The sequence below is a fragment of the Apostichopus japonicus genome, chromosome 5 (genome assembly GCF_037975245.1).
Source record: "Apostichopus japonicus isolate 1M-3 chromosome 5, ASM3797524v1, whole genome shotgun sequence".
NCBI classification, from domain to species: Eukaryota; Metazoa; Echinodermata; class Holothuroidea; order Aspidochirotida; family Stichopodidae; genus Apostichopus; species Apostichopus japonicus.
The window spans coordinates 11,900,492-11,924,617 of NC_092565.1; the positions used below are offsets into that span (position 1 = coordinate 11,900,492).

At 36.8% G+C, this 24,126-nt stretch overlaps 2 protein-coding genes across 6 annotated transcripts in view; one reads left to right on the forward strand and one right to left on the reverse strand.

The window, feature by feature from the left end:
• On the forward strand, positions 1 to 18,366 carry LOC139967667 (ras-related protein Rab-24-like). 4 transcript variants are annotated; one of them, XM_071971652.1, is made up of 9 exons: positions 1 to 152; positions 2,232 to 2,448; positions 3,878 to 3,946; positions 4,896 to 4,974; positions 6,256 to 6,326; positions 9,199 to 9,298; positions 12,163 to 12,213; positions 13,839 to 13,901; positions 14,808 to 18,366. In XM_071971652.1, the coding sequence occupies exons 2-9, from the start codon at positions 2,317 to 2,319 to the stop codon at positions 14,918 to 14,920; spliced, it is 678 nt and encodes a 225-aa protein (XP_071827753.1). In that variant the 5' UTR covers positions 1 to 152; positions 2,232 to 2,316; the 3' UTR covers positions 14,921 to 18,366. The 4 variants fall into 4 exon arrangements, with proteins under 4 accessions (XP_071827753.1, XP_071827754.1, XP_071827752.1 ...); XM_071971653.1 differs by having other exon boundaries at positions 9 to 161; XM_071971651.1 differs by having other exon boundaries at positions 38 to 185.
• Positions 17,912 to 24,126, reverse strand: part of LOC139967664 (4-hydroxyphenylpyruvate dioxygenase-like protein) — a 14,166-nt gene continuing 7,951 nt past the window's right edge. For both annotated transcript variants that reach the window (XM_071971648.1, XM_071971649.1), the window contains exons 4-6: positions 23,582 to 23,733; positions 22,583 to 22,704; positions 17,912 to 22,351 (exon numbers count right to left, since the gene is read on the reverse strand). In XM_071971648.1, the coding sequence (XP_071827749.1) occupies positions 22,183 to 22,351; positions 22,583 to 22,704; positions 23,582 to 23,733 (443 nt within the window). In that variant the 3' untranslated portion in view covers positions 17,912 to 22,182. The remainder of the gene's footprint in view (positions 22,352 to 22,582; positions 22,705 to 23,581; positions 23,734 to 24,126) is intronic.

Genomic DNA, 24,126 nt, shown 5'->3' on the forward strand with positions numbered 1-24,126 from the left:
AACCAATCTATTAGGGGGGATTCCCCAACGCTAACGTTCCGGAAACGATGACAGGTGCCATGGAATAGTCATGCATGTCATAGTACTAGAAATGTACATGCACTTGTTCAGTTATTAATTACTCGAGGAACATTTGGCTTACACATACAGAGGTAACTGAAGTAGGTCGAACTTTCATATATCTGGTAAAGTATAGCGACAACCAAGTCATTATTATTGCGCACGTAGGATCATGTCCCATTCGGTCGGTATAGCTTTAGTTTTCCGGCTTCAGCCTCAGGTCAACTTCCAGGTATCTACATAATAACTGATTACGGAGTGTAGGTAACGAAGGTAGACCAACAGGCCAGCACACACACAAACAAAGGTTTAGGCTAGGTTTTCTTCGGTGTATATTGTGGGTCGTACGTTTCGAGCGCCTGTGCAAACTTACTGTACATGCTAGCCTGGGCCTAAAGACAGCTGCCTAGTCACAGTCAGTAGGCTACTGAAGGATTGACATATTTCGAGTAACTTAACTTCTGCTTCTGTTATATACTTGTTAAAAAACCCCTCTCGGGTATCACAACGAGGATGTTGGTGCGCAGCGCAGCAGTGCTAATAATAATGCGTGGGCAATCTTGTCTTAAACACCTCAAGACTAGGGCTCTCTTTAACGGCCAAAGATTGTGTATTCCAGTCTTTTTAGTCCTAGGATAGAAACTATATACTGAAAAGCACGATGATTATGTGGAATTTGTGTATAGCAGCCAGGCCTCCCTGGTTTCAAGAAGGGATTAGTCTCATTTGGGACTGCAATTAGGCCATTAATAATTTGTTAAAAGAGAATAAGTCTGGCCCTTTTCCTTCTTTCTGTGAGGGGTTCCCACTTCAAAGTCTTCAAGATCTCTGTGATGCTGGATTGCCTACAGAAATCACAAGTTAACAGTTAACTTTTCCTTGAAAGCTTGTTTAACTTTGCAGCTACAGTGTTCTTTTTTGTGTTCTTTTTTAGCTTTTTGTCCTGAGTGTGGTTGCATTTTCGTTTTGTTTTTTTGATCTAGGCGTACTGTAACATATTTGCAAATGTTTTTGCATCTTCTATATACTGTACTCATGAGACCAAACACTTTGGGGCCAAAGTGTACAGTTTCAAGTGCATAGCCTCTCATGTATCATAAATTTATACTGATACATGAGTGGCCACTATGGGAACTAGGTAGCCTAGCATCCAGATTCATTAAGTTACCAGAACTGTACCTCAAATGATTGTCAGATCTAGTATATAATAGTGCTTTCTGCTAGTCCATATTGCCATCAAATTCTATGCATAGTATTTAGAAGTATGTTTTAATAGATGCAGAACCATAATATTTAGAGAATGCAAGTCCAAGAAGTCTATTTATTCTGCAGCGAAGGTGCACTGATTCTCGGATGAGGAGTTGGAAAATATTATTGGAGGTGGAGTAGTTAATATTTGACTGGTAGTGGATGTGCTGATGCTCGGATGCATAGTGGGGAACTCAAAGGCCAAGAAATTTATTTGAGAATGGCCCAACACTATTGTGCTTTTGTAATTTTTCATTCATGTGTATATATTTGAAAGAATCTAAGTCCAAGACTAATATCCTCAGGTGGATGCAGAGAAGGAAAGAATTTAGACTATTATTTAGGAGTGGATGCGCAGATGCTCGGATGGGGATTTGGCAAAAGAGTCAAACTGGACATCCATGCATCAGGGTGGTAGGATAAACATCTCTCAGGTGGCCCTGCATTCTATAGTTGTATCCAATTTAGTTGCAGCTGGTGACCATATACTTTTTTGTTGGTTAAATGCAGTGGCGAAGCTAGGGGTATCGGTCAGGAGGGGCGAGAATAGTCTGTAGGGGCGCTTTCGACATCTAAGCGGAGCGCCACCACAGGTTGGCGCGTAGCGTACAGAAATTTTTTGAATAAAGATACTCCCTAGATCACCGGAAATGACCCTTTCCAGGCCTAGCTAATTTGCAGATAAACGAAGAATAAATAGGTCTAATCGCCAAATTACACCAACAAAATGTGACAAATTAGGTAGATGAGAGCGCAATAAAATAGGCAATAATCACGAATAAGTAAAGGAGGTGAAAAGGGCTTCAGCAGTCCATTTGAGTCCGTCAAGGGGGGCATCTGGCCCCCCTGACTGTATGGACGCTCCGCCACTGGTTAAATGTTTTTGACCGGCCTTATAACCTTCAAATTTGATTCATTTTCAGATTTTTCTGAAGATCCGAGAATTGGTTTTCCCTGTACTAATTGACATACTGTAGAGTCTGTCAAGGTTGTTGATAAGTAACAGCAATGTCTGAAGACAAATTGGATACGGACCGACGGGTGCATGTTAAAGTAGTTCTACTTGGCCAGACACGTGCAGGGAAAAGTTGCTTGATGAAGCGGTACATAGATGACAATTTTTATGGAGATCAAGTGGCAGTGAGTCTGTATTTATACTTTGGTCTTATTTGTAATAAGCTCGATACCAATACTCAATAGAGGAGGTACAGCTGCAGGGTGTCTGGTCACTGCATGCTAGACAATTATACATACAACAAGTGTGGAAATATATTAATATACCACCACAGAGATGTGTGCAAGGGGAGGAAGAGCCAGAGGGAATTAGTATTAGTTAGTTACACCCAGGAAATTCTGCAGTTACAATAACAGGATGCAGTGAGGGTCACTTAAAGGGAGTGAAGACTCCCGCACAAAGAAACGTCTGATGCGGGTAATTTGACCTAGTTTCGAATGAGGTGTAACAGAAGTGTTGGACACCACCATCGATCCCAGAAAATACACACGCAGCTTGCTACCGTGGGTAATTAGACACTAGTGTACAGTCAATACATGCAGCTATGGTCAATACCCACAACACAGTGTACATAGCAGTGATGGACGTATCAGGTCTAGATAAAAGATAAGAAGGTATCACGTTTATTACTGTCTGCACTTTGTAGCGACAAGAAAAAAACTTCAGTTGCAACTTGCAAGCAACAGAAAGTTCACTTTTTCAGAGGGCGGCACACTGTTTGGGGCGAGTTTTCAATGCCTTTAAGCTTGGGATTATCTCCAGATCAGGATTTACATTCATGAAGTACATTCAGTTTGTTACATAATTGTTTAAATACTTATTCAAGGGATACATGCTCAGTCTGACGACTAGACTTTCATATAGAAAAAGATATTTATTGGCTTAATTAACCATCAAAGGTATTTCCTAAAATTGATAGTACACTAAAAGTTAGCAGAAGTTTTACCTAGAGCTTATGACCCTTGAAAATGATTCACAGACATGGAGGATTATTAAATTACAAAATTTAATGTCTCAGGCAAGGAAGAAAAAAAGTTTGAGGGAGGTGTGACCATTATTAGACTTTCTAGCATATTTGGGGCAGAATCGATGCCCTTTAAGCACTCTTTTTAAGCTCCCGTTTCCATCCGCTCTCCAACCCTGCTCCTCCTATACTCCTCACATATGCCTTCGCCAATGTGAGATAATTGGGACTGAGCAATCGGGTGTAGAAGTTTTAAGTACAATTTTAGCCACTTGCAATGATGCAAACTTGTGCTTAAACACTCTAATGGTTAAACATCAAGTTCTAGCTGACATGGTCCTGAACAACAACACACATCAGTTACTGCACATACAGGCTTTAGAGAACAGCCCCATAATAATTGTAAGCTCATAGTAGGCAGTAATTTTTATCCGAAGGATAGATGAGTATGTCATCCCGATTTGTTTATGTTCTTAATATCAATGCTCTAAAGCAGCAAAATGCTGGGGCATTTTTTCCGACTGGTAAACAACAAAATCCACTGGAATTTTAATTGCCAGTAAATAACCTTTTGTTTTTTAATATTACAGAGTGTCGGTTGTTCTTTTGCTGCAAGGTCGATAATTGTCGGCCCAGTGGAATTATGCTTGGGAATATGGGTAAGTGTTCTGAATCAGGAGTATGGGTAAGTGTTCTGACTCAGGAGTATGAGTATAAGTGTTCTCACTCAGGAGTATGTGTATAAGTGTTCTGACTCAGGAGTATGGGTAAGTGTTCTGAATCAGGAGTATGGGTTAGGGTTTGGAATCAGGAGTATGTGTATAAGTGTTCTGACTCAGGAGTATGGGTAGTGTTCTGACTCAGGAGTATGGGTGTAAGTGTTCTGACTCAGGAGTATGGGTAATTAGTGTTCTGAATCAGGAGTATAGGTAAGTGTTCTGACTCAGGATTATTGGTAAGTGTTCTCACTCAGTAGTATGGGTTAGTGTTCTGACTCAGGAGTATGGGTATAAGTGTTTTAACTCAGGAGTATCGGTAAGTGTTCTAACTCAGGAATATGGGTAGTGTTCTGACCCAGGAATATGGGTAGTGTTCTGGCTCAGGAGTATGGGTAAGTGTTCTAATTCAGGAGTATAGGTGAGGTGTTCTGACTCACAAAAGACTATCAGGGAAGGAGTCATTTATAATCTAGTAAAGTCAGCAGAGTAAGGTATAAGGTGAGTGTAGCCCTTTTAAGGTCCTTTACTACTGTAACAGAATAGCCTGACCAAGTGTAATACTCAGATGTTACAGTATTGTTGAAGCTAACATTAAGTATAGTATCAAGTGTAAGTTACAGTCAGTCGATATTGAGGTACAGTAGTAGTAATAATAAATGATTGAAGCTTTAATCTTCAACTCTCAGACTAATATCAAGATGGTAATATCATACCTTTTTGATAATTAGTTTTAAGTTAATGGACTTAAATGGAATTACTCAAATTGGGACATGAATGGAAATTTTGCATACAATGTAACTATTTAATGTTTTTGTATTATCTTGATTAGGAATCACTTTGCTTTTTTATCTTTTTAGTATTTCGTTCTGTTTTGTTTTCTCTTGTCCAGGATACCTGTGGGCAAGAAAGATATGAGGCTTTAACAAGAATCTACTATCAAAATGCAGCTGCTGCTATTGTTTGTTACGGTAGGTTAATGAAGGTTAAACCAAGAGCCTAAAGCATAAGAAATTTCTACCAAGCGGCCTTCTCAACTCTCCCACTCCTACCCCCCTCCCACATACCCACCCACCCCTTCTTCTTTCTCTCTCTCTTTCCCCAATCCTTATAATACCAGCAGCTACAGCCATTGTTTGTCATCGCAGGTTCAAAAGCTTGAACCAAATGCTAACACCTTGACAAGTTCCAGCACCTATTCTATATCTCCCCACCCTCATTTACACCTTCTCGCTTTCTGCCAGACTGTACATTTATATATACATGACACCATTGACTGAAATGATGTTTTAATAGCAAGGTACAGACAAGGTATCGCCATTTGGAAGCATAGGAGAGGTAATCTAATATTAGAAATTAGATAACTCTTATGAATTTCCATGATTTTGAATTGTATGCATATTTGGTTCCTAGCCAAAGGCATAAGGATTCTATGTGATGGTGATGGTGATGGCTTGTGTGTTGTGTATGTGATGCTGCTTGTGAACACGATATCTCAAGAAGGGTACCCTTGAGGGATCTGATACTTGGCATGAGGATGCCCCGTATTTAGTAGAAACAAATCTATTGTCTTTGGTGGAGGTCAAAAGTCATTTGGGGTCACCAGAGGTCAAACTGAAACTGTGTGAAACATGATATCTCATAAAGGGAAACCGTAATGAATCTGAAACTAGGCGTGTGGATGCCCTATATTGAGTAGAAGAACCCTCCCCATATTGAGTAGGAGAACCCTATTGTTTTTGGTGGAGGTCAAAGGTCATTTGGGGTCACAAGAGGTCAAATTGTGAATAATTTTTATTTATACATGATATATCAAGCAGGAAAACATGTCTGGATCTTTTATATATATTGGTCATGTAATGCCCAAACTTAAATGCAAGAAGCTGATTTATGAACATGTTAACATGACAAGATCAAATTAGTTTGATCTCCTATTCTTTCTTAAATTATCAATAAAGACATGTGGTGAGTGCAGCAACCCTTTTATCAATTGCGGAGATCAGACGTCAAAATGAGAAAGTTTTGTTATCATAATATCTCAGATATAAACCTTTGATGACCCATGCTGTGATTTCATGGTTCACAAAAATTGTTAGTTAATGCCAAAAGATCTTAAACATTCTCTATCTAAGAGTAAACACATTAACTTCACGATGAAAACCGTGTGAATTTGAAACCACAGTACTTACAAAATATTTCCTTTGGGCGAGGACTCACTACGCCTTTATGGCTTTCTCGTTATTTTTCCTCAGATGTAACAGACCTAGCTTCCTTTGAGAAGACGTCATTTTGGATTAATGAGCTGAAGGAATACAACAATGAGGTATTTTAATATAATTTTGTCTGGCAAGAACATAAATCAGGGCTGAATGTATGTTGTAGGGTATAATGTATGCCAAGGCAGAAAGTATGATTATGTTAAAGTGTATTAAAGCAATGAGTATATCAGTGACAAGAGATGTGCATTCTGTAACAATTTAGCACATGTTGTAGGGCTTTGTGTTTTTCATGCTATTGGGACTGTTAACAATTTATATTCAAAATTAATTCTGGATCATACTTGAACATCATTTACCAATCAAAATGCTTTGCTGTAGTCGTCTCATTCCCCAGAGTTTGTAATCTATTCAGAATTAATAGTTAAAGGCAATTGGATGACATCACAGACATATGCCATCACAGACATATGCCATCATAGACATATGACATCACAGGCATATGACATCACAGACATATGACATCACAGACATGACATCATAGGCATATGACAACACTGGCATACGACATCACAGACATATGACATCACAGACATGACATCACAGACATATGACACAACAGAAATATGACATCACAGACATGACATCACAGACATATATCATCACAGACATATGACATCACAGGCATATGACATCACAGACATGACATCACAGACATATGACATCACAGACATATGACATCACAGCGTATGACATCACAGACATATGACATCACAGACATATCACACAACAGACATATGACATCATAGGCATATGAAATCACTGGCATACGACATCACAGACATATGACGTCACAGACATATGACACAACAGACATATAACATCACAGACATATGACATCACAGACATGACATCACAGACATGACATTACAGACATGACATCACTGGCATACCACATCACAGACATATGACATCACAGACATATTACATCACTGGCATATTACATCACTGGCATACGACATCACAGACATGACATCACAGACATATGACATCACAGACATATTACATCACGAACATATGACATCACACGCATATGATGTCACAGACATATTACATCACAGACATATGACATCACAGACATGACATTACAGACATATGACATCACTGGCATACGACATCACAGACATATGACATCACAGACATGACATCACAGACATATGACATCACAGGCATATGATGTCACAGACATATTACATCACAGACATGACATCACAGACATATTACATCACAGACATATAACATCACAGACATTATATCACAGACATATGACATCACAGACATATGACATCACAGGCATATGGTGTCACAGACATATTACATCACAGACATATTACATCACAGACATGACAGCACAGACATATAACATCACAGACATGATATCACAGACATATGACATCACAGACATATGACATCACAGACATATGACATCACAGACATATGACATCACAGACATATGACATCACAGACATATGACATCACAGACATATGACATCACAGACATATGACATCACAGACAGACATTGCATAATGTATTGAAAGTATTTAATGTCAGTATTTTATGTCTCAGTCACGGAGCATGCTATGGAGGTGAGAAGTGGGCTAATTTACTTCCTCAGTATTATCAGGGGCAGATGTAGGGGTCACGAAAGCCAATTCCCAGGGATGGAGTGGGTTATGGGTGCCTTCCCCCAGAAATTGAACTTTTTAGTGGTGCAGGGATACCGTCTGGCTCTACCCCTGATAAAACATGTAATACATTTTTTTACACACAGTACATTACAGCTGATTAGTACTCTGGAGTATGCACAGCAAGGTCTGACTCATATGTTCCTAGGCTAGCCATTTCCCCAAACAGGAAACATATATTTCAATCACTAATTTACCAAAGAGTTCAGTGCAATGAGTTTATTATTTATTGAATACTCACTCATATCATTCGCTTTGAGCTCAATTGTTTATTTGTATAAACTCATAGACCGAAAGTGCCATGAGATAAACACAGACGCTCTTGACTAGTATGAATAGATGTGAATTCACTTCAAAAAATGATTGATATTCTCTGAAAATTCGTAATAAGCTAACCCTTTCAGACAGTCAGTAACCAGTTTAAGAATTTAGCAATATTCATCATTGAGAGTAGACTATTAATTATTCCCTCGAAGCTTTATACTTTTATGACAGTGTAATCCATGTGATTAAATCTTATAAAAAAAAGGGTGGTTCTCTTGGAGAAGCAAGAGGGGGAGGATGGAATTGCCAGGGATTGGGCAGCCTCCCAGTGGGGTCAGCTCCCCCTCCCCCCTCCCCTCCCCCTCCCCCATTCTCAGACTGACTCTAGTTTTACTTTAATGTCTATCTTTTGTTTATGCTTCCAGTCTGGTAATTATTTGCTGGTCTCCCTTCTTCCTACTCTATCATGTACTTATCTGCTTTGTTTTTGTTTGTGCTAACCTGAAGGATCAAGCTTGTCCCCCCCCCCCCGTGTCATAACAAGAAGCAAGAGGGGGGAGGGGGATTGGAACTCATTACAGGGATTAATTGCCTTCTTTGGAGGCCATAGTCTTGGTCATGCAAATAAGGATTAAGAATAGTATGATATGTTAATGTCTTTAAAGGTATTGGGCAGGGGGGTTGGGTGAGGTTTGAGGGGCACTTTGTATCAACTACTTTTCCTTGAAGGGGAAACCATATCCTCAGAATTCTTGGCTATGGGCCTGGTTTTGCTGTCTCCTTGAAGGAAGAGATTTGTTAGAAAACATACCACAACCAGGGGGCTTCCATTCAGCAAGGGACCAGGGTTTTCTAGTCTAGTGTTTCATATCAGGTTATCTGTACACTCAGCCACAACTACAGGACAGATGTACTATACAAGATTTTCATAGAAATCTCTCCAGCCGATGTATTTGATTTTCTTTTCAGGCAGCTCAAATATATTTGGTGGGAACCAAAGCTGACTTAGTAGAAAAGGACATCAAACAGAGGGCGGTAGAACTGAGCGTAGTAGAAGCATTAGCAAAAGGTGATATATTAATTATATTTGACAAGAGAAAAAAGCAAACTTTGGAAGAAATTAATTCAACTGTTTCTCAAGTTTTTCTCATGCCTCCCAATTTCTGTCAGTAACTTTTAAGCCCGGATTTGATTTTAAAAAAATTTGGTTGAAAATTTGAAACTTAAAATGGCTTGGCAACACAAACAAGAACATCATACTGTAGATGTAAGTCCTGTCTGCTAAAGTTGCTTAATAATGTTGTGTTGGAAGCTTTGCTTTTGGTTGATGATGGACATACCTGTACTTGTCTTCAGTCTGTGGGACTGTCTACCTAGGTGGTAACTTAAAGTTGGAAATAAAGAAAATAGCAATTGAAACAAAATTGAAACAAATAGGTTACATACTGTACTTTCCAATAGCCATGGAAATCAGCTACTCAATGCATAATGGACTTGTAGTTAGTAAATGAAAGAAAATAACACTCTTCAGCTACAGCCCCCAAAAAATAAAAAAATAAGTGAAGAAATGATCAGAAAATGATAGCCATTGGAGACTGAATTTTCAGTTACGTATCCAGTAGCAACTGGAAGTAGTAGTGAATACTAAATATCGAGCAAATTGCAAATGTAACGATGGAATTTAATGAACGTAACGAACAGCAGGACCCGGAAAGAAACTACTTTGAGATATTGCCTGGAAATTAAAATCTCACAGGAACCACACTAGTATTATTATTAAACATGAATTCCCAAGTTTCAGGTATAGAATTTTGGGGCTCTTTTTAACTGATTTTTGGCTTTGGTTTCACAGTTTATAACACAACACAGTATTATTCATTTACAAGTTATCTTCATTTGTAAATTTCTCTGGGCTGAGGTTGTTCATTCTGGAAACGTGATTTGTTTTTTAATCCATCACTTGAGATCACATTTCCACATTAGGACATGAGCTGTCTAAACAAATGTGTTACTTTCTGAGTGGTTGCTAAGCGGTAGACAGATTCAAAGTGTAAACAACAGCCAATTAGGAAACTTGTGTTTTTTCATCATTTTTTTCTTTTATTCATTTCTTGCAGTATTTTTGACTACCCGTACCATTGTTTATTATTAATCAATTCAATGGGTTATTGCTTACACCTCAGTTGGTGAATGATTTCATACTTATCAGTTACTACCTCAGCGGTTTGGCAAATGTTTGCTGTGTAAACACATCTGCGACTTAAATGTTATCGCTACGTGACGACAGAGTGTAAAGGGTTCTGTGCTAGAAATGATTTCCGTAATCTTATCAATTGTTGCTAGTAATATCTCTCGTAATAGCATACATGATTAATCCTTACTTTTGTAAGTCACAAACATTGCTTGTTATTTTGACAAAGTGTTTGTTTGGTCAAAGATATACTGATGTCATTCCATGAATAGTTAACATCTAATACAAGGAATGCAAAGTCCACGTTGAGATAGCCTTTACATTATATAATAAGGTACATTTCTATTGTTTCATACATAGAAGCAAGCATTTAAAACATACCCTTTATTCTAAGTGATGAGTTTATTTCTGGGAATGATTAATAAACCGAAAGCAAATCCTGTCTGCTGTTTGCCTGTGTATATAATATGACATGTAGAAATGTGAGGATGGTCTTGTGTCTGGATCATGTGACCAGCCTCAGCATTGTAACACATAGCTCGGTAGTAAATAGTTAGGAATTTGCTTTAATGATTCAGTACACTGCCCTCCATCCCAGGATGATCCCTCGCAGGGCACATTTATGTCCAGCATTTCTGATCACAAAAATAATTGAAGCTACTAAAAACCAAGCAATTTGTGATATTTACGGAATCGTACAGCTGTAAATTGTCTCAAACTCTACTTGTACGTATGTATATACTGTACTGGGTTTCAGTTTGTCATACAACATTTATACATTTTTTATACATTCAAACAATATTTATTTATACGATTTTGTTTCATTTGATATGATCTTTTCCAGCATTACATAAACAGTATTGGAAGAGTACTTTTTATTGTGCACATTTGATCAGTATAAACATCTCCAAATAGGTAGGCTGTAGGGTTTCCTTACATCATATGAAAGATCTTTCATGACTAGACTGTCATCTTGTCTGTCATCGCCTAGATTGTAGTCGTGTCCTTGTTAGGACTGTATCACAAGTTGGTAACACATAGCTTATCACACATATGGGCTACACACAGCCTTATAGCACATATGGATCACACTGTCTTGATATCACATACAGGGTCACACAGTCTTATAATGCATATAGGATCACACATAGTCTTATAGCACATATGGGGTCACACAATGTCTTAAAGCATATATAGGAGCACACATAGTCTTATAACACATACTGTATGTGCCACATATGGGTTCACGTAGCCTTGTAGCACAGGTCACACATAGTCATTTCGGTAGGTATCCAACTTGTGACAGTTAAGTGTTCTTGTCACACACTTCATAAATAAGGTAATTTTCTGAATAATGATAGTATCTTTAATATTATAAGACGACAAGGCAGATAAAATAGTTTTGATAATTCATTATAGAGTTGGTTATTCTTATAAAATCATCAAATTTTTCAAATATAATTGTAAATGTATAGTTTTTTTTATAGTTTTTTTTTTATATAAGGAAACCAAAATGTCAGAGATTTGAACCCCTAAGTTACAAATTTCAACAACTCTGTACATAGGAAAGCAAGTATAGCCTGCTGTTTGCATTCATCTTTTTGATTGCTGTGTGTTTGTGTATGCCTGTGTGTGTGGGTGGGTGTTTACCTTGCTCGGTCAATGGATTTGCAGATGCGTCGCCCATCATAAAATCGTGTCCAACTTTAAACAAACGTTTCTTTTTATTGCTTTGTTCTCAGATGTTGGTGCTGTGACCTTTGAGACTTCCAGTAAGACTGGTGAAAATATTAGTAAGTCCTTTAATTTGCCTAAATGAGATATGTTAATCTTCAATCGCATGCACCTGAGAGTCAATAATTTATTCCAGCTCACGTACAGTACAATAATGTTTCTGCAAGTACCAGTACGAATACCAGAAACTTTGTTTAATGGAAAGCTACATTAGTTAAGTTATAACCAAACTCCCATATTTTTTTACATAACACATAAAGAACTTTGACTCTCTTCCTTTCTAAATTTGAGTTATTAGCAAAAGCAGAAGACACACCAATACTATGGTATATATAGGTATATATATATAAGTATATATATATATATATATATATATACATATATGTATATATATATATATATATATTGTCTATGATAATTCTGTAAATTATTAAAGTTTTGTTATTTGCCGGAAAACAATAAATAGGCGTTCAAACAAACAAAGGAAGTCAGTTTGATCGCTTTGTCATCAAAAAGTACAGGAAATGTGTAAGAACAATGAAAATCTACGTTGCGTTTAATAATTAATGCAATAATAGTTGGTACCACTTTCACAATCCAATATTTTGTTATACTATTCACAGTATAGAGGCCATATAGGATTTAACATTACCAGTAGAAAACTTGGATCCCATTAATAATTCAATAATTCAAGTATGTGGCATTAGAATGTTTCTTTAGAATGTTGCCTTTATGTCTGGATTAGCTTTCCACCCCCCATCCTCCCCCACCCCATCAAATGCTCCTCAATGCTCCTCAATAATTAATAATATTCAAATGTTAATTGTTGATGATTACTCTGATGAATACAAGTCTTAATTGTTCAGACAGTAAGGAGGATATGAATAAAGTTGAACTTTATCCTATTAACAGAAATGGATTGTCGGTAGCCTCAAGATCTAAAGTCTTACTGCTCAGAGTGTTGTCTCCATACTTCAAAGAACACACTCATAAAGCTGAAAGTGTATAGTCACTTCACATGTTTTGGTAGAAAAACACAGTTAAAACAATCGGTGTCTTCACATGTCAAGTGAACAGTTTTGAAAAAAATGGACTTAAAAAAGACTTACGATTAAAAATTCTGTTTTAAATATATACATATGTGAGATACATTATATATTTTGTTAGCTTCTCTAGCCATTTTTAATAGTCACGGCATACATTACATATCTTGTTAGCTTCTCTAGTTGGTCACAGCATACTGTACATTACATATTTTGTTAGCTTCTCTAGCCATTGTTAATGGTCACTGCATACCTTACATATCTTGTTAGCTTCTCAAGTCATTTTTAATGGTCACGGCATACCTTACATATCTTGTTAGATTCTCAAGCCATTTTTAATGGTCACGGCATACCTATCATATCTTGTTAGCTTCTCAAGTCATGTTTAATGGTCACTATGACATTGATAGGTTTTAGACAAATTAAGAGCTTGTCGCCGGCCCAACGGACATACTAAAAATAAACTGAGAAATAAACTGATAAAGAAGCTGAATGCGAAGGTACTTTGATATTGAAGATCATAAAAACATTGTTTATGACCTTGAAATGTACTTGTGAGTTTTAAATGCGTAGATTATGATATTATTTACAAAAACTTGATTTTATTTATTATTTATTTATATTTATTTTTATTTTAACAGAAACTCTGTTTCAGAAAATTGCGGAAGATTTTGTTAGCATGGGCTTACATCGCAAGAAAAGAGGTAACTTGCAATACTATGGACTGTAAATTTCAAGGCTGTTAAGTTTAAAGAACTTCTGTAGAGAAAAATACATGCTTTGGTATGAGGCAGGGTTTAATTACAATATTGGTATGATATCACTTTAGCCCTACTAGATAAATATATTGCTACTGTGAGTCTTAATGCTGTCTTTAATGCTATATAGTATACAGTATAATGTCAGTTTCATATAACATGGTATCTATGTAGCTGTCACATCCATATACTAACAGCCCTATAGCTCTTAGACCCATGCACAAAGCAGTGGCCTGCACAGGATTTCAATGGTGCGGAGGAGGGGTGGGCTAATATTCAACCGACTGATTAAGGTATGGGGGCTGAACATTTGTGAAAAGGGCCATGAATTTTTTTTTGTAAATGAGGGGGGTGTTCCCCTGGGGTCATAGGTCTCATGTATAGGGGGTTTGGTGTCTTCCCTTGAAGATAAAAAACATTTGATGTCAAATGGTTTATTCTTAGGCATATTTTACCTATGCATTAGGTCTAAAGAAGTAGATCCAAATGGCAAGGTTTTGCTAATAAATACTTTGCGTGAGGTTGAAAAGGGGGGGGGGGGGAGGGTAGTCCGCAGTAGTGGTATTATTCTTCCCCGGCACAGTGCAAAAATTCCCTGAGTGGTACCATATTCACCCAAAAGTCAAAAGAGGTGGAAGAACCCCTCCCTTGCCACTGGCACAAAAGACCATCTGGTATTCACCGGGTGTTTACAACTAGCAAGCCTACCTGCAATGATTTAGATCTGTGCACAGGTTGTACATCAGTGACGACATCAGTGTCTGGATTTTTGGCTTCAGGAAATACTCAAAAATGTTGTAGCCCTATGAATTACTAGCTGGTTATTATTGTTTGTCATTTCAATCTCTTCAGTGAAAAGCATCAAGTTACATCAGAATACACCCACAGAAGATAGCATAGGCCTCTCGAAGAAGTCTGGATGTAGATGTACAGGAGGAAACAAAGAGAAAACGGAAACTTCGTAGCTGGTGGTGACACTTAATGTGAGAGTTAGAAAAGTTGTTTCACTTACTTTTACACACCCCCACCACCAACCCCCCTTGCCTTCCATGCAAATCATTGAAATCAAAATCTGTCTCAGTCAAAAGACCTGCAAAGAAAAATTTGCATAGCTGTTTCCAACTGGAACCTTAGTCCCAAAATGATGATTATGTCATATGCAGATATACTTTATATACCCGAGTTAGATTTTTAGTGTTTTTCTTTTTCAATACTTATCATTGGTTGTCCCACACAATTCACACAAAAAGGCTATTCTGGAAAATTGTAATCTAATTTACTACTTTAGAGGCAGCATTCAATTTTACCATGAACCCATTTAATTTTATGCAAGGCATTATTGGTTAACCCTGTTGTTGTTGATCCTGTTTATAAGCTAACAAAATGTGTATCATTTCCTAAAGTGCTAAGGTTTGAGAAGCATCATCATAAGGAGTTCAGGGTAATAGATACACAGATGGCATCTAATATGGCTTAGATTAAGAAGTATGTGGGTGGTATTTTTTTTTTCTTGTAGGAGGCCCTGAAACTGTGTAGACATTTCTTGTCAAATGTTATCATAATTCAGACACTAACCTTAGTTTGCTCACATGTTTAAGTCCCCTGACAAGTTATAACAACTACAACTTCCATAAGACGGCAAAAGTTTGGCTGAAATTACTTCAAAATTAATAAGCACAAATAATTTCAATTTGAACCAATGACCGTCAAAACTTGTTTGCTATATTATTGTGACTTCATTGTGTGAATTCATAAGACTCTGCAGTCAAGATGGGTGTGATTATGTCTAACATCTTGAAGTTTTCTTGTATTCCACTCAGACAGTCTTTTTTCCCCTGGTCATGATCATGTATACTGATTGATAAGTATCAGATTGGAATCATTCTAAGGCCCCTCAATTAGATAATAATAAATAAGTTTTTAATAAATCGCCAAATACCAAAAGGCCTCTAGGCACTTAACAAAACCTAAAAAAAATATAAAAAAATAAAAAGACAGAGAAATCAAAGGAATAAAATGTCTATAAACACATAAACGAAAATTAAACAGTATGTAAAATATGAACACAAAAATTTAAAAACATGAGAAGACTATAAAACAGACCAAAACCTATAAAAACAAGACAAAGAATAAGCACATAAAATAGAGTTGTACAAAAATAAAAGTCAAGATAAAAACATGAGTATATAAAAGTGACAAAATCATGTTGAGAAACTAAAAAGATGTGTTTTTAAAATTTTCTTATATATGGCGAGAGATTTGCCTTGGCTAATACTTGGTTTAACTATAACTAGTAGTAGCGTTGGAATGTATCTTTGGTAACAATGCTTTAACCAATACTTGCATTTAGCTTCAATTTTTGAGTATCTCACACGATATTTGAGAGGTGTGTTTCCCAACCTCTCTAGCTACAGCAGTGGTCTACAAGTGATTGATACTGTCACAGTTAGTCATAGCAGCTGGTGGAAAAGATATCCAGATGTACTTGGTAGTAACCATGTATCTAGTAATACTTTCCGCATTACTCTTCAGTGTGTTCAGTTAGAACCCATCCAGCTGTATCAGTCTGGTTGCCACGCTCGATCCATGTGATTGTTTCCACTAATCGTTGTATTTAATTAGAACAAAGGGGATGTTTCGCCTACCGATTTACCAGTTCAGAGCTGGTGAATCGCTGAATATGACAACATCAAGTTGTGATGCTTGATGGTGGAAAGGTGCTACTTTTAACAAAGTGTGGTGCTTGATTTGAGCACCACTCCCCCCCCCCATTCCACCAGTTGGTAGCAGCCAGGGGTGAGAATCTAACCTGTTGTAAATAGTTGCCATGCATGATCGATGTAATTAGCGTCACTTGTGAAAGTTCCTTAAAAGTACACAAAATAAGCCATTTTTGTTGGTTAATTTTGATCGTTGAATAATTCTCCCAAAGTATATGAATGTTAAAAATTAAATGTTCAGATATGATGTATGTCTGACCAAGGACTTGCATTGTGAAGAGAAGTTTGTAAGTTGCTGATCATGAAAGTATGCAGTCAGTGGAAAATGCGGAGAGTTTGTTGAAATAAGCATGTATATACTGAAAATATTAGGCAATCTATTCTTCTTCTTTTTTATAATCAAATTCTAGCTTCTTTCCTGAAATAAGAAATTGTACTATATATTTAAATCATGCATTTTTTTTTAATAACAAAGAAAATGTCTTTTATAATAGTGTACACTTGTAATTTAGCCTCTGAAGATCCTGCTAGGATCGAAACATCAGGCCAGTTTATTGTTAAACAGTGTATGTATCGTATCATAATTTTAATTTTTAATTTAGTGATTAAATTTTGCAGAGCAATTTTCATCTCTTAAATTTGTCTTAGTTACGTTATAGTGCAAACCTTACTGTTTAGGTTTTGGGTACAAAAGCTGCTATAGGCCTTCATCAGTGGAATTAACAGATAAAATATTCCCTGAATTGTAAAGATATTGTTTGCTTTTGACTGTCCCAAGAGTTACATGTTTGTTGATTCTTTGAGAACTTTTTATCAATCACTAATAAGTCACTGTGTCGCTGCGCCTGGCTTATAATCTTGCACTGATAAAAGACATTGAAAACCGAGAGGTGTTGGAAACAGCCCAAAGTTTTTCAGTGAAGATAAAATTGAACTCTTTCATGCGTTGCATAAAAATGGTCACCATATTGATTTAAACAATCAATGCTGTAGTGCACAGTTGGTCAGCATTTGTCAGCTAGGAACCGCCACATGCTTTAGGGAAATTCCATGAATAAATTTATATTTGTAACTATAGCAACCATGTACAGTAATATCCTTCTGGTCTTTCTATTTGCTCTTTCTCTTCATATTATTCTTCTTCTTCAAAGGTTTCATACATTCATTCCTAATATTAATTAGATTAATCTTGATCTTGTGCAGGGAGGTTTCTTTGTTGATATCGATAACATGATCATCATGATCATCATCATCATCATCATCATCATCATCATCATCATCATCATCATCATCATCATCATCATCATCATCATCATCATCATCATCATCATCATCATCATCATCATCATCATCATCATCATCATCATCATCATCATCATCATCATCATCATCATCATCATCATCATTTTAGACTTGTTCAAGTCTTCTAAGGCTGATGCATAGTCTGAAAGTATTTGTTTTTATCATAAATTTTGTTAAGTTTGGTACAAGTTGTTCATCATGCCCGCCAGATGTCTCATATTTGTATGATCAATAAATTATGTTTCCTTCAATGTACTGTATGATATAAAAACCATAATTATAGTCATCAGATTTTGTATTCCACAAGTTGCCTTTCTCCAGTACTTCAATATGATTTTTAAATTAAATTGCACAAGATGGTGTGGCTCAATAAAGTATTCATGCCCGCATGTTGTTCTCTTCTTTTTCTTTCTAATCTTTCCTGTTATTATAATTTATAGTTACTCTGAGTATTTTCAACGTAGGTCTCTATAACAACGTCTACAACAACGATTGACTGACTGCTGATGACCCATCAAATTAATGCTGTGACATTAATACGAATTCAACCTGGTATCATAGCTAATGAAGCAGCTGCAGCAGGAATCAATTCTCACAATATAGCTTGAGGAGTAAGATAAAGAAGGCAGCTCAGGTTATTTCATACATCATGTGATACCCGGAAAATAGCCGTTTTTGGGGGGGTGGGGTATAAATCCAGCGAGGGCTAACCAGGTTGAACTTGTAATGGGGTAGAAAAAATTCAGGTCTTCACAAAATCATTGCAGGTGAATTAAGCAGAGATCTATTTATTTGCTTCATAAATCCAACTGGAAATTTTAAGTGTCACGTCAGGTCCAAGGGGTAAACTTATAGGCTCATGTATTCCTTGTACAAACAGTTCCATTGTCAAATGTCCTTAGCAACCCTTTCTGTTCTTCTTTCAGCAAGAGATAATGTTCGTACAAATTAAAAGTGCTATAACTTTAATAATCAAGGCATGAAACCTATAACTTGTGCTCTTTTAGAGCTTGGCTTGGACAAGCTCATCAAACACAAATGCAAAAGCACGTCCATCAAATGTTACATGTGTGATAAAGATCTCACACAGATTGAAAGGACCACATGACTGAAGGATATAGAGAAACAAGCACAAATACAGTACCATAACAACCTGACGGTACTTGAATGCAACCTAGTTCTAGCACATTCCACCAACAGTGTATATGTATGTATGTATTTTAGATCTCCTGCAAGCAGGAACTTGTGAAGAAGCCATCATTGGCTTATCAAAGCCGCAAGCTGTCCATAGTCAGTCTCTTAGATTCATATTTAACGTCCATGATTATGAATGTCGATTGTCAACTCTGTAACTGGACGACATACATTAATCTTGGAGTGACTCGAACCGGGACCTTATGATTGGAAGGCACCGGTGTGATGTCTACTTAGCTGAATGATAAACCTAATGGTACCATCGTTCACTATATATAAGACAATATGGATTCTATTTGGGCGTAACTCGAGGTGCAAGCATCTTCACTTCTCTACTACTAACTGTTATGACCTTTTGATCGAGGTTATCAAACAGATGCTCACAGCTATGCAGCATTCGTAACATTGGGAAATATATGTTTAGCTTTTAAGAGAGTTAGTTTCAACGGCTGTCAAATCAGAATATAACGTTTTACTCATCATTTATCTGTTCAAACAGACCTTACGGGTTGCATTCTCTTCCACACTGCTACTCAACAACTACTGGAGACTTTGAGGTTGTTAACTTACATTCAAATAAAGAAAAACTAAAAAAAAAAACAATTGGAATGTGTCATATACTGTTGCATGGAACATACAGTATATCTTAACTTTGGTAAAGATACAAAATATGAGAGAACTCATGAATTAAGACAGGTATCTTTATTGAACTTTAAAAGTGGACAACTGATATAGACAGTATTAATGTAAGAACAAAGGAACATGTATGAAATGAAATGAATCATTTTTCTAAGAACTGTAGAACAGAACCCACTGACTTGTCATAAGCTTGAACAAAGGCTTAAAGACACTCTCTTCAATAAACTACCGAATGTTCTTTTGTTTACAATAGGTTTTAGCTGAGATACTGCTGGTGTCTGTACCACTTGCTATGGATGCATGCACACAAAATCATATCATGAACACAATAGAATATTTGCTAGGTATGGAAAAATACTTTTAAGTTGTTCACAACACAACAAGGGATCATTGACAAAAATATTAAAGAATTGACTACCCTTTTCTTTAATATAATAGTCAGAATTTCCAGATAGGAACAGATGTACCAAATGACAATTGCATATGCCCAATAGCTTAGATAAACTTTCAATCAGCATCTCCATGAAGACTACATCTTGGCAGAGAATAATTGTAACATTCACATTACATGCAGGAGTTGCGAGAAAATTTTGTTTCTCATAAAATACTGAAAGTTATCTGTCCAAAGCTGCTGCACGTCTCTACATTTGTGAAGGTGCAATTTTATTTCCATTTGAAAATTTATTTTTGTTATATCAAACTTAAGTATATCTATCAAATGACCATTACTAGCATGCTTATTCCTATATGCAACTTGTTTACAGCGTGTGTCTTGCCAATTTAGCATGGTTTATATTGCTAGAGTATTGCATTGCATAAGTATTGATACAAAAATATGTAAAATTAAGGGACAAATATGGTTTGGTTTATTCCCAGACTTGAATTCTGAGTATACATATGTGAAATATTTCAGTATAGAACCTGAGGCAATATATGGGAGAGCTGGACCCAAGGCATGTGCACCCCCCCCCCCCCCACACACACACACAACTGCCCCACCTACCATCAATATTGTGAGAAATCTACCAAGTTCCCCTTTTATAATTTTTTGAGTGCCCTTATTTGTTAAAAAAAGTACCCATTTTCATGGCAAAGCCATTTCTCTGACTGCCATTTGATGTTTGTGACCTTCCGCTTACCTCACCATCACCCCCCTTCCCACCCATGTTTAAAATTCTCTTCTGCCAGCTCTATATGAAACTCTGAATAAATTTTGTGACATAGCTGCAAAATGGAAATGGTTTGAATATTTGCCCTCGGCATATATTTGGATACTAGCACATAACACATAGTTGCTAACCTTTGGTTTTCATTTTGTACAGTATCAAATGCTGCTTCCTGCACTGTTGGAAAAGGATGCACAATTTTTCTACCTCTGACTTTTCAAACTGGTGTCAATGCATCTCTCAATAGACCACTTTCTTTTTCTTTTTTTTAGAAGCAAACAGTCACCTATTTTAATAACGCAGCACACTGGAGGACCATTAAACATATCTGTGAAATTAATATCCCATTGGACCAAAACATTCAGGCAGATTTTGCGGTAGAATGTCGTTTAATCTAGTCTATTGCACAGAGAAAGACAAAGAGACAAAATGAAAAACATTTACCGCAAAGAAAACACCATAAAAAAAATCATAGAAACTGATGAACGAGTTTTAATAATGAAGAGTGTGATAAACATACCTGTCGACAATCCCTGATATGAACTTATTGCTCAATGTTGGATAGGTACAGTACTAGGTACAGAATACAAAATTGTATAGCATAATTAACATAGCCAACGCTTGAATACCTGAGATGTTTTCTTTATTGTAGAGTACATGTACCTGAGATGTTTTTTTCTGTATATTGTAGAGACTTTACACTTGTTTAAATGTAGTCTGTACTTAATGGGACACAGACTCAACCATCATATTTTTGTTTTGTACAAACGACAGAGATCTTTGTGAAGAACAACTTCCCCAAACACAGCTAAGAAATATCTGGCTCTGTTTAGAATATCCCACTTTTAAAAAGTTGTGTCAGTTTTTGGTAAATCTGTGACGTCAAAGAGTCACCAGGATCTCAAACCTTTTATTTCCTCTCTGTTTATATCTTTCCACATTTTCAAGGTCAAAGTTTAAAGATTTTTAATAGTCAAGATTTTATATTTAAAAGCAACCCATCATTCTAAATTAAGTTTGTCTTACTTAGAATTCTTATCATAAATAAAAACTGTTGCTTTGATTTTTTAAATTATTTATCAATAAAGCCATCAGTTTATTAGTACATCATACCACTTATATTGCACATAGCAACATAAAATTATTTCTCATCTATGATAAACATATCTGATTGCTAATGAAATATCAAATGCAACTAACCGACTACTACATACTGTTTATCATCGCTTTATTCTGGGCCATATGCCTTGCCACGGCCCTCCATAGCGCTTTGATGTTCCCTGCTCCAAAGCCCCCCAAACCTTCCCTCTGGATTAGCTCCAAGAAGAAAGTATCATTGTTGAATAAAGGCTCACCAAAAACTTGCATCAGGTACCTGTGAAGAAATATACATATATAAATGGCGACAGGCTATTAAATTGCCACCTTAGGAACTAGCTCACCAAAAAGGGACTTTACCGTCTACTGGATGAACTGGTACAAGTTCGGGCAGATGTGATATAGGGGCCCGGAATTAGGCAATTATTGTGACACACTAAGCAGCTACATGTGGATTTAAAGAGAAGCCATGTGGCTAGTAACTATGCAACCTCTGGTTTTCACTGACCTAATTCTATCTGATTCAATGTCTCTGCAATCAGAGTCCTCTTCAGTGTCAAGGAGGATGGAGAGCTCCTGTAAATGCTGCAGACTTTCACCCAGCTTCCTCACCTCCTGTTGTTGAGCAAGCTAGAATTGATCAGAAGACAGATACAAATAAGTTTGAATCAAGTGTTACTGTACGGCACGCAGAATACTATTTGCAAAGAATTGTAACAAGTGACTAACAGTACATGCTGGGTGTTGGCCACACTTTCTTCCAATTCTTGCTTCAGGATACAGTCAAATTCATTAACTGAAAGCAGGACACCGTCCCATGCATTAACTGAAGCAGGACACCAACTCATTCATAAAATGACAGTACGTACCGTTTCATTCATTCACTGAAACAGATACCATCCCATGCATTAACTGAAATCGGGACACCAACTCAATCATTAGCTGTAAACAGATACTGTTTCATTCATTGACTGAAATCAGGACACTGATGTTAAGATCTCATTCTTTAACTGGCAGCAAGACAGAGGGGGGTTTTCTTGGTCTTAATATCATTTGCCAAATCAGCCTAAGGGATATGTAACATTTTAATTGATGACCAAGAGCATAAAACAAGACATTTTGCAACTTTAAAATCAGAAAAAAATTGCCATAATTCACATATTTTTCTGGCATTGAATAGAGAATTAGTACTTTGTATGCTATTTGCATCATTTAAGACAGCTTTTTTCCTACGTTTCCTATAAACTGGTTGGAAAACAGATTGCCAAAGATTAAACTGAGGACTAATACATGTCTTAGTTTGACCATCTTGCATGCGGTGGGGACTCCTCAATGCTGGAATTTTCTGATGTAACAATGAACACGGCGTGTGTCGAGCCATAGATCGTGATGTCATTTTTGGGGAGAACAAAACTTATGACATATCGATTATATGTATGACCTCGCATCACAGTCCAATTCGACAGTTTACTACCTATTTGAGACGCCTCTCTGTGGTTCCACATACCTCTCTATAGTACTCTACCGGTGGTGATATAAAACTCAGACCAGCTGACTTCATACAGCTCACAGCACTACAAATGTTTGGTGTATACAAGCCCACATGTTGAACCCCTTCACAGCCATGTTCCTTAAGGAAGGTTTTAATCTGATTTGGACCTGCAAGGGCCAAAGCAATAATACAGAAATATTCAATTCTTGAATGAACCTGGAAAGCAACCATTCAATCTGCACAGGCTGCATAATTTTTCTGGACGGCAACAGTGGCATTTCCAAGGGGGTGCATTTGTTATTTTTTTTTCAAAGTTAGCACTTTGCCTGAATACTGAATTATCCTTATCAAAGAGCTGTTACATATGTGAGAGAGACAAAATGTTTTGTTTTACATGTTTTTATGTCAATTTGTCCCCAATCCGTCCTGCCACACTATGAGGGTGCTACTTTCCCCTTTGATCACTTAGGTTTCCATGACAACTCAAGTTATCATTATTTCTTTAACCAGTCCATGACCTTGGTTAGAAGTCTTTTTAACACAGAGTAAAAAATGCAATC

Excerpts from the sequence above, each read along its gene's own strand:
- LOC139967667 (XM_071971652.1), top strand. The coding sequence starts at position 2,317 with ATGTCTGAAGACAAATTGGATACGGACCGACGGGTGCATGTTAAAGTA. Across the intron at positions 2,449-3,877 it reads TTTATGGAGATCAAGTGGCA|AGTGTCGGTTGTTCTTTTGC; the intron begins GTGAGTCTGTAT and ends TTAATATTACAG. Across the intron at positions 13,902-14,807 it reads CTTACATCGCAAGAAAAGAG|TGAAAAGCATCAAGTTACAT; the intron begins GTAACTTGCAAT and ends CAATCTCTTCAG.